The sequence below is a fragment of the Lutra lutra genome, chromosome 13, assembly GCF_902655055.1.
Source record: "Lutra lutra chromosome 13, mLutLut1.2, whole genome shotgun sequence".
Lineage (NCBI taxonomy): Eukaryota > Metazoa > Chordata > Mammalia > Carnivora > Mustelidae > Lutra > Lutra lutra.
Window position 1 is genome coordinate 7,586,265 of NC_062290.1, and position 18,432 is coordinate 7,604,696.

Consider the following 18,432-nt stretch of genomic DNA (forward strand, 5'->3'; position numbering starts at 1 on the left):
GATGCACTCACAGATCTTCTAGAAGGACACAGGTTATAGAGGGGGTGTTTGCCTGGCCACCCAAGGTGGTGTGGTTAGGGTGACTCCCTAATGCTTTCTCCCCAGGATGGGGTAAACCCATCTGGCAGGGAAAGCGTCCCCAAGAGTGAGATCTTCATCCCAGCCCCTGAACGCTTTCCTTCGGCCCCTGAAGGGGGCCTGTCCCCAGTCTCTTTCGCTGTGGACCCCCACGGATTCCCACCTGCTTGCTGTCTGCACCCGGACTTCCTCTGCATGGTCCTCATTCCCAAAGATCAGAGTACAAGCCTTGCCTCCCTCCCTGGGAGAAGTTCGCTGCTCCTGGATCCAGCGCACAGTGGTCTCTTGGGGGTGCCTGCGGTGTGCATCTCTGGGGTGAGCAGCGCCCCGACCCTTTCATGGGTGGGAGACCTGACGGGCGTGTAAGGAGCCGCTCCACAACTGCTTGGCCACGCGTCAGGGTCGCACTGGAGTTCTCGCCAGGAAGGGTCCTGCCTGTTGCTGTGTTTACTGCACCGTCCAGTTGCCCACTGGCGCGTCCCGGTCAGTACTGGTCTCCTTGCGAGGTGGCGGTCTTTCAGACCTTCCCTCCACACGTGTTGGTCTGCTGTCCCCGGGAGGGCGCACTTTCTCGGGACCCTTTAGGGACCTGGAGGAAATGGTTTCTGGAAAACGAGGTTTTTCTTCCCAAAATGGCAAATACGCTTCCTCTATGTTCCATTCCGTTTCTACTTCAGAACATCCCCGATCTATCTGTAGAGTATGGATTCCTACCTACGTCAAGAGGCCGTATGCTTTCCAACCCCAGAGCACATTTTAAATCCCTTAATGTTTATTCTTTCCTCCATGTATGGAACAGACATACTCTCTCCTTCTCGCTCTCCCTTTCTGTCTGTCTGTCTGTCTCTCTCTTTTCCTCCCACCCCTTCTTTTTCCCTTCCCCACCTTAAATTCCTAAAGTGGGGGTCAAGAATATCTGGTCTCACATCTCCCACCACCACATTTCCTACCAATGTCAGAGGAATCAATTCATTGTTTTTAATAACCTCAAGATTAAATCTCAGCTCTATGCCTTGCCAAATTCTTACGTTTTGCTGAGGCTGAAATGAGGAAACAAATTCATTCATCTGCTATCCAGTCAGCCTTTATTTTCTCCTGAGCCTCCATTTCGTCCATCCAAATCTTAGATGTCTTCCTTCTCTTTTGTCTGGTTTGTGCTAGCGTAATCTCAGTGCTTGTCGTCTGTCCCCTGTTGGTGACACTGTCTTCCTTATGTCCTCTCCTAATCTTCCTGGCCACCATTGATGTCCTTCCCTCCTGCTGCCCCATCCAAAGCCCCCACAGTTGACTTCCCTTTCTCATACGCCCACGCTTCCAAAACTTTCTCAAAGCTTGCCTCATTTTATGGCTAAACTACCTGGTCCTTTGTGATATAGACAACTTCTGTTACTCACCTCTAGAAAGAGGAAATACTTCCAAATTGACCGCCTGGAACTGGCTAGCACAATGGTTGGCTGACATCTGGTCAGCTCCGAGTAAATGTTGGTTGAACAACAAGGGAAGGAACGGACTCTCCTAATCTTAGCCTACCAGTGGAAGTAAAGTGAGTTTTCCTTAGTCACAGGTGTATTCTTTCCTCACATGTGAAATGCATATGAGGGCGCCTGGGTGGTTCAGTGGGTTAAGCCGCTGCCTTCGGCTCAGGTCATGATCTCAGGGTCCTGGGATCGAGCCCCGCATCGGGCTCTCTGCTCAGCAGGGAGCCTGCTTCCTCCTCTCTCTCTGCCTGCCTCTCTGCCTCCTTGTGATTTCTGTCTGTGAAATAAATAAATAAAAATCTTTATAAAAAAAAAAAAAAGAAATGCATATGAAAGCCTTCACCTTCTGCTACAGAGGGTATCAGAATCTTACCTTAGTCACAATATTTTTATTTTGAATCTACCATCTTTGCCGTACACGTGCAACTTTGTAATTGATCCCAGAAACACCTAGAGACATTGACGGTGTCCCCGAGATTGCCTGTACCATGTCCAGCGTAGGGCATAGCCACAAGGACAAAGTATGGAGCATGCAAATATTTATTTACTCACAGTGTTAGCAGTCAATGACATGTTGATCATGGTGGGTTTTTTATTTTTAGCATCCCGAGTAATCAAATGTATTCATTCAGATTAAGCAGAAACGTTCAAAGGAAGACCTTTGTATTAAGGAAGTCGCCATATTTGCAGTTAAATAGCAACCAAAAGAGTTTCTTTTGAAGGCAACTTCCAAGTAGGTCTAGAGTTTGGTTTTAGCCGTTTTGTGTGACATTACTGATCGCTAATGGCAATAAGAATTTAGTCTCAAACAACGTCTTGAGATTTCTTCCAAAAACAAATGGAATGCTCACGTTTTCCAGGTATAAAGGAATGTTTAAGACTCAGCACTTGCCAGCTCATTTCCAGGATTGATCTTAAGTGCTCTGAAGTGTTCATTTAAAAGAAACACGAATCTTAGTGTGTTGCCTCACTTAGACGTAACTTACACAGGATCTTTCAACTTCGAGCATTCTCTGTTTATAGTTCTAAAATATTTAAGTAATACCAAAAAGAGTCCCATTGATTTTGGTTGTTGTTGTCACTTGCATTCTTTAATTCAAGAAATTTTACATAATTTAAGCTGTGACTTTTATTTAGATTAACATAAGGTTCTGAGCCAAGTGATCAGGAGCAGCATCGAAAGAGCAGCTCAGTATTTATGACTTCGTATTTGTTGCCCACTGGGATGTTACTGTAAAGTAATGGGACAGTTTTTCCAAAAAACGCTCTAGGAGTTATGGATCCAGAAGGCCCTTGTCCCCTCGAAAGCAGTCACCTGGGGAAAGCTGCACATTTGTTCCAGTCCTGCTGCGGTAGCTTAAAATGTTGTGGCATGTTTCTTTTTAAACTGCCTCTGAACTGCTGGGAAATAATAGAGTAAAATGACATATTATTTTAAATATCCTGGGATCGTGGCAGAGGTGAATTTGATTTTGATGAGTAATCAGAAATCATCCCAGGATCAAGGAAAATCAGTACAATTTGGAATGTAATTTGCAGTCCCAATTGGGTATAAAATAACAAAATGGGCTTTCTTGAATGGTACATAAGCTAACTCTTGAAATTGGTTGTTAAAGAGGCATTCAAGAACCTTGGACCTTGGAATAAATGTCTAAGCTCCCAAGGTAGCTACTAAGAAGAACAATACGTGTGTAGGTTTAAAAAAAAAAAAAAATATGTTTGCAAAATAAGATCAGTTTTATTACTTTGTAGACCTACCTTGTAGATGAAAAAAATACTCCTATCATGGAACTCTTTATAAGCAAACTTCTGAAGTAAGTAGAATTTCTGTCTCTGTCTTTCTAAGCCTCTTGAGAACTCTGAATTTCTATAATGACTTATTCTGAATCTTCAGCTTTTAAAATAGTAATGTTCTCCATTTAAAAAGTGGATACTTTCAGGTTTCTCCTCACCTTTTTCTGATCAACTTGATTACCTCTGCTATTCCTTTTTTTTTTTTTTAGAGGATCCATCTTTGTTCTCTCTGAGACTCTCAAAATCCATTTCCTCATGGTAAAAATATCATTAAGCTTTTGAATCAGAATAGAAAATAAAATCTAAGCTGAAGGTTATTAATTGTTCCACATTGTTTTAAGCTCTTTTTTGTTGCATTACTAATAAGCAGATGGTTTTCTTTTTTAAAACGGGACCCTGACATCTTAGTAAATAAGAACATCAAATTATTATACAAGAAGTCTCAAAGGCTTTTAAAAAATAAATACTCTGAATTTTGGCATTCCCACAGTTTTTCATTTCCACTAGTGAAAGCTTTTAAAGAGAGAGTTCAGCCAAGCGGCTGGACCAAGTTCTGTCATGTGGCTGCCCCCCACCCGGCCCCAGGGGGGAACTTTTAGACTGCCCGTGGGCGATGGAGCTGACAGGTCCTGCTTCACCAAATTTCCGAATTTATCCCACCACCTCCAACTTCTCCAGGCCAGCCAAGCCCCCATTTCCTCACTACTAAGTGGGAAATAATAATAAAAAGTAAAATGGAGTGTGGAAGACAGAGAAAATTGTTATCCTTTGCGAAGAGGTCAAGACAGCTAAATTGTGACACAATTTCAACTGTTCAAATTCGACATGTTTGATTGGATAATTAGGTGACCCAGGTAGTTAGAGATCAAAACGGTCACTGGTTTACAGTTTTAAAAAGTCCTCCTCGTGTTTTTACCACAGACTCATAGAATATGATTTTATTCTACCTGGTAGTAACTGTTGCCCAAATGACTGTTGTTTTACAGTTTGGTGATTTAAATGCTGTGTCTCCTGGAAATCTGGATAAAGGTAAGAAGTGAAAATAATGCACATTTCTAAGGACTTCTTTGAGAAATTACCATAGGGGAAAATGTGGCATGTGTTATTCTGTGGAAATGGCCGATAACCCTACAGGAATAGGACAGTTATGTCTCTTGAAATCCTCGTTGTTTACTTCTCCATTTCTGTGCCTTCTTTATGGGAAGGATATTAAATGTAAGAATTGAATTTAAATGCAGCTACAAACTCTGCGTGACTCTTGCCCACAGTTCATTACAGGTAACAAGAAATTATTTCTGACCACCACCAGAGTCCTGGAGAAAAGTGATAAAATTTTACTAAAGGCCCATGGGGCAGGTGGAAAGATTTCTCAGGCCTGACCTTTTCACCAATGCATACTTTTCACTGGAAAAACAGCTCAGAGATAGCAAGGAAGTTTACCATAAAAAAGCAAGATCAGCAGTGGGACAGATGAAAAGGATCACTGGAACCCTTGTCAGATAAAGCTGGCATTGCCACTCAGCTAAGACGCCATTCAGATGCGTGTTCTGGAAGGAATTTAAGATCTACAGAACCACACAGTAAAAGGGACAGGGCTCTGGGGAAATGAGGTTGGGGAAGAGCACATGCAGCAAAAACCACCCTCAGTTAAAACACGCAAACGAATATCAGCTCGGTTTAAAAAAAAAAAAAAAAAAAAAGGAAAATGTTTAATAAACAAACACTGCAAGAAATAAAGGCCTAAAACAAAACAAAAACCACCAAAACAAATAAACAAACAAAAAACCAAGAAAGTAAAGATATCCTGAGGTTCTAAGGAACTGAATGCCGGAGTCAAGGACAGAATGCCCACATGGGGGAAAACTGTACAATTAGCCTTTCCGGGACAGAGCCACAGCTAGCAGGGAAATGGGCCAGAGGAAGGGCTTGGGGAATCTGTATGTGAAGGGCAGCATGGTTCTCTGGAGCCTCCTGCACCGAGGTACTTGTGGCCAGCCTCCTTGCCTCCTTGATGGTGGAAAACGTGAACATCCTGGTGGAAATCCTAAGGAATCCGTCTCACTCCCATGTTAAGCACCACTGTCCGTCTCTATGACCAGTGGTGCAGGCATTAATTCCTGTTTTAGTAATAGGCATCATAGCTGTGCAGGATGGGTTAGAAAATAATAGTCCAGAGACATTCCTCTGCAAATATATACTCTCTACGGCTAACCCTGTGACAAGAAGGTGAATTAGTGCTGATACTAGTTTGTAACTTCAGATCAAGGAAGGTGAGTGCTAAAACCCGTGGCCAACGTGAGGCAACCTTGCCTTGCACTGACCGAAGCCTGATGGGTCACACCTGAGGATTTCACCCCATGTGCCAAAGCGCACAGGCATCTTCTGCTTGGCCACTGAATGGCTGCCAGGCCTCTCTGTGACGTGCTGGACCAGAGCGAAGTCTTCAGTCAACTCCAGTAGCACCTAATTTTAGTTTCTGTGTGCCAGATCCTCATAACTTTGAGGATGTTTCTAGAAAATGTCCTTGAGTCTTTATGAGGGCATAAAATGTCTATGGAATTGCATTAATTGGCCCTTAGAACTGGAGAGAGGGCTTGCTCTTTGGTGGATTTCTTTGGAGCATATCCATAGGAACCCCATCACCCACAAGTGGACGTGGAGAGAAGTGGCCTTGGAGCACTTAGGTTTGTTCAGCCTGTTATCCCATTGCCATTTCTACCCAGGACATGGTGGATAAAAGGGGTCTCTCCACTCTCTTTGCTCACCTACTGGCTTGAAATTATTTTTTTTTTCCTTTCAGTGCTCCTTTCTTATTATTTTGACACTATTTCTCAGGCACAGAGATGTTGATGGAGAGGGAGCCACGAAGCAATGTGATTTATCCTCACCTTGGGGTGGCCCCCCTGGTCCCATTCACCCCCCAGACCTGGTGCTTCTGGAGATATGGCCAAACTGGCGTAGTCAGGGCCTGAGGCTTGAAAGTGAAATCTTCAAGAATTCCTGTGGGCTTTTCCACAGAATGAAAATTTTCATTTTTTCCCCCTGATAATAAAAGTCATTTCAGCTCTATATAAAAATTTCAAATAATACAGAGATTTAGAAACTATGACAAGTGAATCTTCCATAGTCAGAACCCTAAGAGATAACCACCATTAAGAATTTAATGTGAGGATTATTCCAGTGTTTTTGTGTTTACATATAAGCAAATACAAAAACAGACCCAAAATGTGTCATACAAATATGTTTTGATTATACCGTCTTCACGAGGCAAATGTCTACCAGACGTACCCCTTTCCCTGCAGCCCATGTTCCCTCTGGATGTGCTTGTTCTAACAAACCCTATTATTATAAAGTCCATTCTCCAGAGGCGAAAAGGTAACAGGATAAAGTAGATGAGCCTCATGTAAGAGCACTTCTGTGTTATAATAATGTGTTACGTCCTTTCTAGTCAATAATGTGTTACATCCTTTCTAGTCAATAAATCTCATGTCAGCCTTTTCAATCACAAGTCACGCTTCTCTGGAGATGGTGCTGCTGGCAATTACATGCTGCACAACGTGTGCAACCATGTGTGGAAGCCCCATTCCTCCTCATCACTCTTTTCTGGAACCAGCTTTGCCCCAATAGTAAGATAACAATAATAAGGGACGAAAAGCCAAAGGGCCCATTTGTTAGCAGGGACTTCTGGAGGCATGTGCTCCACATGGTACAACTCTATTCAGCAGCTCTCAGAAAGAGTCCAACCTCCCTAAAGACTGAAGAGACTGAAGAGATACTTGTTAACATTCACTGCATGTTCGTAAAGTCCAAATTTCCTAGTTAATATAGGTATAGTTGAGCAGCTAAACAATTTTTGTTTCAAATGAAAATTTAAACTGATCTTTAAAAAAAAAACAAACAGGAAATCATGTAGAAGGTGAAGTAAAAACTCTAGATTTTTAAGGCAGAAATCTATTCTCCACTGTTTAAAAATTATCACTGATGGGAAGGTGTTCTCCACTCTCTTCGTAGGAGAACCTTGCATGTGGTAAGGCTGTGTGTGAGCATTTTCTCTCTCTACTGTACATTTGAATTTTAACGGTACGTGCTGGGGGAAAAAAAGAAAGAAACAGTAGTCCATTATAATGGTGTCTTGATTAGCATAAAATATGCTAAAATGTGAAGGTGACAATGACTATTTAATACATTTAAATTCCAGAAATGAATATCAGCTATTAACAGTGAGTGGCAGTGTTGCCAGGAATGGAAATCCATTGTACATTTTTACTCTGATAGTACTACCTCAGTCAGTATATTTTTAAGGGCCTATTTAATATTGTCATCTACAACATTCAAGGACACTGAAAAGTCACCCTTGTGTGTGCGTGTTGTAGTTATTTGTGAATCAACATTCTATAAACATGGGCACAGATGGAATTGATACCCAGTGTAGATTTTGAAGGAAACGGAGAACTTTCCTCCCTCCTTCCCTTCCTGCCTTAGTATTTTTCAGCTCATTCCCCAAAAGCAGCATAGCCTACCCAAGTGACTACTTTAGGATGACTCAAATTAGCCAACTACTTAATCCAAAAACTTCAGGAAATCCCAGAAGTCTTCTTAAGAGAATTCTTAAAAGTATCACTCACAACCTAGCCGAGACTCAGTTACTGTTGCCACGTTGGAAAGGATTGCAGGTGCACTAATAGAGCGTTGGTACCAATGAAAGGCACGGAGCCGAGACTCTTCTGGTAACAGGGTCTTGGTGTCGTTTGTGCAGACGAAGGCAGCGAAGTGGAAAGCGAAATGGATGAAGAACTGGACGACTCTTCGGAACCCCAAGCCAAAAGAGAGAAGACCGAGCTGAACCAGGCGTTTCCGGTGGGCTGCATGCAGCCGGTGCTGGAGAGCGGGGTGCAGCCCAGCCTCCTGAACCCCATCCACAGCGAGCACATCGTCACGAGTACTCAGACTATCAGACAGTGCAGCGCCACAGGAAACACCTACACCGCGGTTTAAGGAATATTAAAGCGTATTTTTCCAGCTAACATTACCCCTGTTGATAGATTGGGCTTAAGTTGAAAATTGAATAAGCCTGAAGGTCGACTGTTGTCAAATTCTATCTGTGCTGAACATTACCTTTTTGGAGTTGTGAAATGGAATGGGTGTATGTATTTTGCCAGGTCTTTCTTTCTTTGTTTTTGTTTTGTTTTTTTTTTTTTTAACGTTAAAAAAAAATCATTTGCTTCTAAATAATAAGAGTTTTTTTTTCTTCTTTAGTTTCAGGTGTCAAGAAGGATTTTTACCACACTTAATGCCAATGTTTTTGTTTTCTTATAATTAAAAAGTAATTTACATTTTTGTAGCTTAAAATATTTTATTGTTGATCGTTAGTCTTGGTGTATGATTTCATGTGTAAGTTTTTAATTAGATGCACTTCTGTGAAATATCAAAAGAAATGAATTTCTTTGATTTACACTGGAGGCATGCCCATTTGCCAGCAGATGCATCAGATTTGCTTTTGAAAGGTGCTTTGCATTGGACAGAACCACAAGACAGGATTTTGATAACACTTTGGTATGGAGAGAGAATACAGAGCATTTTTATTACAGTGCTAGAGGGTTGGGAAGGTCATCTCTTTTTCTCGGGAGAAAAATTGAGCTGTGCATTTATCCGTTCGGAGTAAATGACAAAACTGCAAGAGATTATGCTAATATGTACATAATTTGTGTACATAATTATTAAACCACATTAATGCAAGCTTCCGTTAAACATTGAATTTTAACCGTTATTTGCATACCAATTCCTCTGTTTAAAGACTACTGATTCTGTATTTGGGACCACTGCACAGATGCATTCTGCTGTTGAGTGGGGCTGTTATAGTTAGATACTGAAGCTGAAAAAAAAATGACTTGACTTTTTTTTTTTAATATTTTTTGTTTTTTTTTAAGTGTACATGCTACTTATGCTGAGCTGGACATACAGGAAACCATTCCATTTGGATGACTTTCTTTTATTCCAGGTCTTTTTCCTAATAGTAGTTCAAGATGCTGCTATTATAGAAGAAAATTTATAGAATGCAAGGAATGTAGCAACCTGCATATCGTGATTTCCTTCAAAAAATATTTCCTGGTTTCTAAAGTATGTGGATTTAAATTTTAAACAGAACCTGAAGGCAGTGTAACTGGCACACCACACTGTTGCTTATCCCCAATTCAGTAGGATTTGGATAGGTGGCCGGATGGACCAGTGCCATTGAAGAATGTACATCAGGGATCATCGTACCTCGGCTATTACATGGTGCCTTAAAACAGAACTGAAGTTTAGTAAGGCTTATTTTGTTCATGTGAATTCTCTTCAATCCATTTGACAAGGTGTACCTGTCACGTTCAGATTCCCGGAGTGAGGACAGGTCACGTGTTCTTCAAAGGAAATTTAGGGCAAGCAGAGCAAAACAAAAAGCGGAAAAAAAAGAAAGAAAAGAAAAAGAAAATCAATTCCCCTCTCCGAGTGACCACGAATGGACTTTTTGTTCATAGAGCTGAATATTACTTGATTATAAATCAGATTGCTTAAGGGTGTGGAATAGCAGACTAGTTTTAATTACCAACTTGTCACATAAAATCATACATGTTTTAGGTCATTTTTATCTAGTTCTCATTGAAGAAAGTTAACAAAATAAGCAGGTACTTATCGAAGTGCATCTTTTCAGTCTAAAGGTGTTTTTTTGTTTGTTTGTTTGTTTGTTTGTTTTAGTCTGTGTCTTGGTATCTGTGTGTCCACAGCGAACACAAGTGCTGGTGGGCAGGGGTCAACTCAAAGTCAGGTGAGGTCCTAGACTGGATACACCCATCCCCATTTGAATTTACATGAAAAGCCAAGGTTCTTTTAAACACTCAAGTTATTAACAGCAACAACACAACAACCACAAAAACCGGCACACTGATCCATTTAAGTAGTTTTTAAAAAGCTGACCAGCAAAAAGAAATGAATACATAAACACATAAAGCCAAAAAGAAAAAAAAAAAGAGAGAAAGCACAAAATGATTTACAGATGATTAATGAGGCCTATATTAATCTCAAGATGTTTATCTTTCCAGTTTTATTAGGGTGGGGGTGGGGGGTTGGAAAGTAGAGGGTAAGCCAGTCTGTAAAGTTAAAAGTACCAAATGGCTTATCGGGTAGGGTGTTCTGGTTGCTCGATTGCCTTAGGCTGTTCACAAAACTAAGATCAACAAAGTTTCTTAAGTAAACTTTAAATGTTCTAGATGTAATTTTTAAATGGATTCAAATTTTGTATGACTTATCTCATATATTTGTAGGCCTTTACTGGCATTCTCCCATCACCTCATCCAAATATCATTGAAATGACGAGTCCCCTTTTTTCCCCTCCCCCGCAAAAGCGATGAATTTGCACCGTTACACACACAAAAAGGCAAACAAACAAACAAAACAACTTCACTGCAAAGACCACATATCTATTTCATTGTGCATTAGGGGACGTTTACAGGTAAAATTAAAATCACAAAATGAAAAAGGCACTCTTCGTTTCAACTCTCCTTTCTGAAAAGCTTTTTTGCTTTCCTCTCCCTGTCCACCAGCCCCAGAACTCCACTCTATCTGTATTGGACCAAATGTATTTGCTGGTTTCACCTTGTTTATTGAGCAATTTTCAATGTATTAATTGTCACTGTTCACTGTTGGATATATTTGTATCATTAGAGGAATCTGATAACAATGGGCAAATTTCGAGTGATGAAAGGTAGGGATTGGGGACCCTCCAGGATTCAACATTTCTTCCAATTGTTCATGGTTTGTTCTCCATCAGGACAGATTAGGAATTAATAAGTAGGACTGCATTTCAGCTTGGCTCACTAGAAACCTCCAGATCTCCTTTACGAACACAGGAACATTCATCTTTGACTAGAACAGATAGTTCCAAACCAACAGACAAAAGAGCATCTGCAGTCTGAGCTATTTCCGGTGATCTGTAGTCTACAGTAAGACAAGAACACCTCTACAATCAGACACAGACATCTCAACCACTCTCGAATTTGAACTGTGAGATAGAGGAGAGAATCAAACCTCCTAATTTGTACATTTGAGGCAATTGGAACAATCCCCTTTATTGCATTTATTTGATGTTTGGTTTCATTTGTTTCATTCACTGAAACTGTGACTTTTTCTAAGGAAGACGGATTCTAATACTCTCAGAGTAGATTTATTGACAAGTGACAAGTACACATGGTAAGGACTTCTTAATATTTCTTGACATTGTAACCAGACCCACTAGTCATGAAAAGTACCTGCATAGACCAAGTGCTACACTTTCAGCGTGGAAGATGTAATGCAAGGCATGTTGGCTATTTTTAAGTCTCTGAAAAGATACTTCCGTAAAATAGGATTGAGTCTCGTGGGTATGGTTTGATCTTCACATACATACTTTGAGAATCGTACCCAGAAGATTTGCATTCATGAAGCCAGTGAACAATGGGGTGAAATGGGGGACCCACCTCCTTGGAACACAGGGCCCAATTTTGAAATTTTTCTTTGGCTCTCAAACGGCTGGTCACTTTTTCAGGATTCTCATCCAAACCATGTTTGGACTGACTATTTAAGTCTTACTGCCTTTTCAGAAATCTGCTTTTTTTCCTTTTTGTGCTTTTTCTTGTACTGTATAGCACGGTTCACGCACCTCTTTTTAGATGGTGTACTTTAAAAACAAAAGTAAATTTTAGAAAACGGTTTTAACACTGCGTACCTGAAATTAGTAGTTGCAACACTGACTGCCTTCGATTTGTAGCAGACGAGTCAAAATGAACACGTTCTTGCGGCATCTGCTGTCAACGTCGTTCAGGAACGACCACGGTTTTCATTGCTGTCGTCATGAGCCTTTTTATGTGAGCGCGCTCCCCAGAAGTGCTGAACGTGATGCATTTTCAAATTAAAGAAAAAATTCTTCAGATGGTATATTTGAAATGTCTAAAATGATGCTGTGCTTGAAACATTAGTGTAAAAGGAAAAAAAAATGTGTGTCACTGTGATGTTGGTCCTCCCCGTGTGGACTCAAGTAGAAAGTTAAAAAAAAAAAAAAAAAAAGCTCTGGCAAGTCACCTTTCTGTACAATTTGAGGCATTGGTTATAGACAACAAATTGACCTTTGGTAGAACCTTCCCTCCCCCAAATTCCTGGTGAGGAAACACCAACTATCAAAACAGGGAAATCAGGACAAATCAGAACTTCTGATTTCGATGGAGAGCACGGGAACACGGGGGAGACGGGTGGACATGCAGTGCTGTGGAAATTGGGCTTGTCGCTAGATCAGATCAACCTCCATGTATATGGTTAGAACAAATCAATGAATGGAATCCTAGTATTTCTGCAAGTTTGGTGATTTTAAAACAAAACAAAACAAAAAAAAACACAAAAAACTGGAATAGAAGCATTATTCCAGTGCTTAGTTCTAGTATTAGAAAACCCCTTTGATGTAATGCCTTGTATTAACCCTTTGAGCATTGTAAGATATACAATGGGGGACAAAAGCCTTTCAGATCATTTATTTAGACTTAGACCGGTAAAATATACTCTATATCCAAATGTCTAATTATGCTGTTTTTTTAAAAGGGTGGGGGGGGTAGGAAGAGAAAGTGTTTCCATGCTGAACACTTGCATTTTATATACAACTCTTAATTTTCTTCTTCAAGAGGGCTTGATATATTTATTCCCAAATATTCACTGCCATCTAAGTAAGTGTACTGTTTACAGAAAAAAATCAACTTTTCTAGCATCACATCATGACTCTAGAAAAGGAGGACAGATACATGGGCCTGTTGACCTATGTCGAAACTGATCTCTGCACATTGAAAAGTACCTAGATTGCCTTTAAAAGGTATGATAAAGAAAGGGTTACATTTTTTTTTCTTTCTTTTTTTAATTTTTATTTTTTTTTGTCCTTTCCCCAAAACAAAACAAAAGATCTCTTTTATTTAGCTTTAGAAAGTACAGTTGTAAGCGAAGCCTTAGGAAGAAATGAGTTCGAGTGGATAAAGAAAAGTTGAACTCTTTGGGGGCAGGGAAGCTATGTGGAGTTTGATCGCTCACAAAACAATATTGTTTGGGAATTTCAGACAGGGCATAATTTTACCTATGCTCCAAAACTTTATGTCACAGTTTGTCAAAAACTCAGATGTAGGTAGAACAGAGAGCAAAGCATTTCATTCTCAGCTCATCTGTCCGGAGATGCCATGACGACTGCTTCTGATATGGGCAAATGCCAGTCCGCTTACACAGTTGCCGACTTGGTTCAAGGGACGCTCTGCGTGCCTTTGTCCCCTTTTTGTCCCCCACGTGCCGGAACATGACAGCAGTGTCGTCTGCAGATGCGCTTGGCGCCGCCTGAGAGTGTAAACCTATTCTGATGTCTGGTGAAGGGACATCCACAGCATAGTGCAAGTTTGCCGCAAAAACATTGCTTTTCAGGCAGTGTAGGAAGTCCAACCATGCAAATTACTCATGTGTTAACATGCAATACTCAAAGGGTTTTAATTTAACTCTCTTCTTTTGAATTCTTCATGATGATTTACTGTAAATGCTTCTCAGTTTGCATGCTCTGATCATTGCTGCTAGTGATTTTACGTGCCAGTAGACCTGAGTTTAGTTTACCAATTTTACTTAAATAGTAAAAGCCACTTACAAAGTGACTGCCTAGGATTTTTTTTTTTTCCTTTTGTTTGAAGTAATTGGTAATACGTCTTATTTTCAAGAAATGTGTTTTGTCTCTTCTTTTATTCGGTTCCGGTATGTGATTCTTTATCCCCCCCCCCACCACTTTCCTTTGTTTTTTAAATAAATTATGATGTTGGGATTGGAAGCCCTGAGTAATGAAATCTTTTGGTAAGAATTGTTACGTAGCTCGATCATGAGGACAACAAATCTCTGTTAGAAGAATTCTGATTCTGGGGGAGGAAGGAAAAAATTGAAACTCCCATTGACTGTTAATAACCAAGTAAATTTTTCCTTCAATGAATTAATAGTTTTGAACGAATGATTGCCTTGTTTTAACCTGCTAACCACAATTTTAAATGACCCAATAAAGGAGGTATTGAATTTTATTCGTTTAAAAAGCATCTTTTGTACCAAAGCAAAATTTTTTTCGCTACTCATCTCCATCATCAATTGGGACCTATGGTGGTGACCAATGCGTTGGTTACAGAAACTTTAAGTGAGTGCCTTGAGAAAACTTGGAAATTTGTGCCTGGGGTGGTAAACTTTTAATTAGGTTTAATTGTAGTGCTTACCAATCAGTAATTCCGCTATCACTCAGGGCTTTCGTACCTTCTAGGTAAAACTTCTTTCATTGTGTTTTTTTAAAATACTGTATTTTTTTTTAAGTGCCATCATTTAAATTTCACTTAGTAAGTGGCAGATTACATTATTCAGTCCCACAAGCACAGAAACATAGTAACACTAGGAGATATTTGAACATTTATTTTACAATCGACTGAATATATTATGTAAATGAGGTAAGCAACTTTTGTAGAGATTGTATGTGTGAGATAATGTAATGTTCTTTTCCAGTTTTTGGACTACAGTTGAATAAACTTTTTAATTATTTAAAAACATCTTTACCGAATAACATGTGATGGTTTTTTGTATAATGTATTTGATTTTGTAAATACGTATTTCCTGATGTGATTTTTGTGAGAAATGCTAAATCTTTTAGTATATCATGTCCTCTCAAAATTGGCAGGAGCTAAATAATAGTTTGTGGGCGATTTGTATTGTGTACTGTACAATAACTGGGGAACTTTTATAATTATAAAAATATATATTAACTTTTAGTGTGTTGTTTAAACAAATGACTGGAACATACTAAAGATATTAGTAGGATTTTTCTGAATATTTCAGACTTGAACTCAGGCTAGCTTTCTTGTGTTTTTCAAAACAAAATGGTGTCTTGTCTTTTAAAATCAATAAATTTGTTTCCTTGTTACAAATACATTTGAAATGCATTGCTTTTTCCCCCACCTCAGATCATTCCCAGGAAGCTCAGAGCGCACTGCCTGCCTCATCTAGTGTCATTGACTAGCTTAGAAACAAAATTAAGTTGTTTTCTGTTTTTGTGTCAAATAAAATTAGCAATATTTACACATGAACAGCACAAAAAGAGAAAACAGAATTATAAACCCAGCAGGGTACAAATCTTACCCTCAAAGAAAATTAGTGATTGAGTGCTATTTAATTTCAGAAGCTGTCAACAGTTCCATTGTAAGTCCAGATTTTTGGATGTTCGTAAAGTGTTTGTTTTATGTCACTTCACACTGATATCTGGCACCCAAGTTCTTAGCTTAGATTGAAACAGCTTATTAAAATTCATTTTAATACACTTCAGAAGATGTCCTGCCCCTATTTATTTCTTCTTTGAATTATATAGTTACATATAGAAAAAATTATTGTTTTCAGTATGCATTACTGAGTCTTGACAAACACACACAGGCATGTGACCACCACCACAATCAAATTTAAAACACTTTTTTTTAACCTTGCAAACATTATTTTTTAATGTGTGTGTGTGTGTGTGTGTGTGTGTGTGTAGGGCCTCCTCCTAGAATATGGAATAGCCAATTTGTTTGGATTTCTTTAAAAGATAGAAATGCAAGACAGAAAATATCCTTTTGGGAATCACCACCATGGTGCTTTCAAGTCAGTACAAAGTTACTTCTGAAACAAAAATGTTGATATCTTAGCCCACAGAAACACCAAAATCATTCTAACTTAAGTGGATCCAGTAACAGAAATGTACCAAAATAATGTTAGTTAATAAGTGAAAGAAGAGGCAGACAGCTAAGAGTTAAAAGAAGACACAGTATTAGGCTAGGAAGAAAACAAATCTAACCCAACTGAGCATTTTTATGTTGCATAAATACTTGTCCAATATTTGGAACTTTTGTACCAAAAAAAAAATGGAGTTCCCGGTTTCCAGCCTTATTTTTGCACTTGGGTTTCTTTTAAAAATCTGAAATCTTTCAAATATATCCTATAATTAGTGCACTTTGGTTTTACCATTCTTCCCACCAAAGGTCCTTAATAGCTTTCCTTCTCTTTCGGAACTTGGACATTTCAAGACTTGAACTCAGCCTGAAAAATAGCACCGATTTCATTAACTGATTCAATTTAATCCACCAAATGCGTTCCTTCCAGTATGGTCTAAAAGTAACGTGTGTAGAAATCTGCCATCAATGGTATGGCTGCCATATTGTTGAGGATCCTGTATTTGAAATCCAGAGAAGGGAGCAGAAGGGCACTGCAGTCTGATTCTGTTCTGCTTCTCTCTGAAGCAACATCTGGACCAGGAGGAGGGGTCTGCTCACTCTCACAGGGGCTGGATGTCAGATTAGTTAGGCTGAGGGACCCTACACATAGTAGTTTCCCAATGCTGATGAGATGTGTTTTTCATGTTTGTTGTTGGCCTTAAAATTGGAAGGTATCCCATGTGTGCCTGGAGAACATGGGAAGCTGGGCTCAAGCTGTGTGAACGCAAATCTATTAGTAATTAAAATAAATAATAAGTGCGCTATTATTGCAATTAAAATGGAAAGATTGGCAAACAAACATTTTTGAAAGAGAACAGATCTCTATACTGGGTACAAGAAAATGTGCTCCAAGAGGTTGAAAGCAAAAAGATATAGAGAGAAATAATAGAAACACTATGAGATAATGAATGATAAATTTGGTAAAGTGATGTGAAAGGTTTGTACACTGACAACTATAAAACATTGCACAGGGGAATTAAAGACTAAAAGGAGAGATCTGCTGTGTTCATGAAGCAGAAGACCCAGGATTGATGAGATGTTAATCCTTCCCAATTTAATCTATAGAGTCAACACAATCCAATCAGAATTCCAGGAAGCTTCTAATGGACAATGACAAGCTGTCTTTATAATTCACATGGGAATGCAAAGGATCTAGATTAGCTAAAACAGCTTTGGAAAAGAGGAACCAAATTGGAGAGCTACCAATACTTAAATTCAAGGCTCTTGTAGAGGTACTCTAACCAAGATAGTGTGGTATTGGAATCAAGGTAGACCAACAGGATCTGTCAGATAGGTGGACAAGAATAAAGAGTATAGGAATGGACCCACACATTTATGAACCACTGGTTTTTGACAAATGTGTAAAGGCAATTCGATGGAGAATCTTTCAAAAAAACACCCATATGTCTAAAAAAAAAAAAAAAAGTGTGATCACACCATACACAAAAAAGAACTCAAAAAGGATCAGAAACCTGAAGATGAGGGCGCCTGGGTGGCTCAGTGAGTTAAGCCTCTGCCTTCAGCTCAGGTCATGATCTCAGGGTCCTGGGATAGAGCCCCGCATCGGACTCTCTGCTCAGCGGGGAGCCTGCTCCTCCACCCCCACCGCCACCTACTTGTGATCGATCTCTCTCTTAAATAAATAAATAAAATATTTTTTTTAAGAAAGAAACTGAAAGATGAAACCTAAAACTATAAAACTTTTTTTTTTTTTAAGATTTATTTATTAGAGAGAGAGTACGTGCAAGGGAGATAAATTTAGCAAAAAGCCTTGGAAGTTAGAGAGAAAGACTCCCTCTGGGGCAGAGGGCATGTTGGTTTCCTGACAGTGTGATAGATAGTTGTCTTCTTCAGCGAAAAGTTTGGGCAGGCTTGCTACAGCCCGCTTTAAAAATGGGGTTTCTCAGCTGTGACTCAAAGCCCCCCACCTGTGCAGTACCCACCTTGGTCTTTCCACATCCCTCCTGGGTCTTCCAGTTGTAAATGTGAAGTTTCAAAGTCCTTTCTCTCTAACCCAGGAGCCTTGAGTGCTCTGCTGGTGTCTTTGAAACCTTGGAAGCTTAAGGTTTAGCTTGCCAGCAGGTTAAAATATCAGCCCCTTCGCAGCCCTTGACACCACAGACTGGGAGCGAATATTTACAAATCGTTTATCTGATACAGGACGCGTATCCAAAGCTATAAAGAGGTCTCAAAACTCAAGGTGTTGAAAGTGTATGCGTAGAGCACCAACCACTTTTTACAGTAAATACATATTTTGGATGAATATTTACTTAACGTGTCTTCCTTTGTAATTC

The 18,432-nt window shown here is 39.6% G+C and overlaps 1 protein-coding gene across 9 annotated transcripts in view; it reads left to right on the top strand.

Annotated features, from left to right (window-relative positions):
- The window catches only part of RFX3 (regulatory factor X3), a 290,084-nt gene extending 277,334 nt beyond the window's left edge, over positions 1 to 12,750 (top strand). For all 9 annotated transcript variants that reach the window (XM_047699486.1, XM_047699480.1, XM_047699483.1 and 6 more), the window contains 2 exons: positions 4,337 to 4,379; positions 8,107 to 12,750. In XM_047699486.1, the coding sequence (XP_047555442.1) occupies positions 4,337 to 4,379; positions 8,107 to 8,345 (282 nt within the window). In that variant the 3' untranslated portion in view covers positions 8,346 to 12,750. The remainder of the gene's footprint in view (positions 1 to 4,336; positions 4,380 to 8,106) is intronic.
- Positions 12,751 to 18,432: the final 5,682 nt, after the last annotated feature.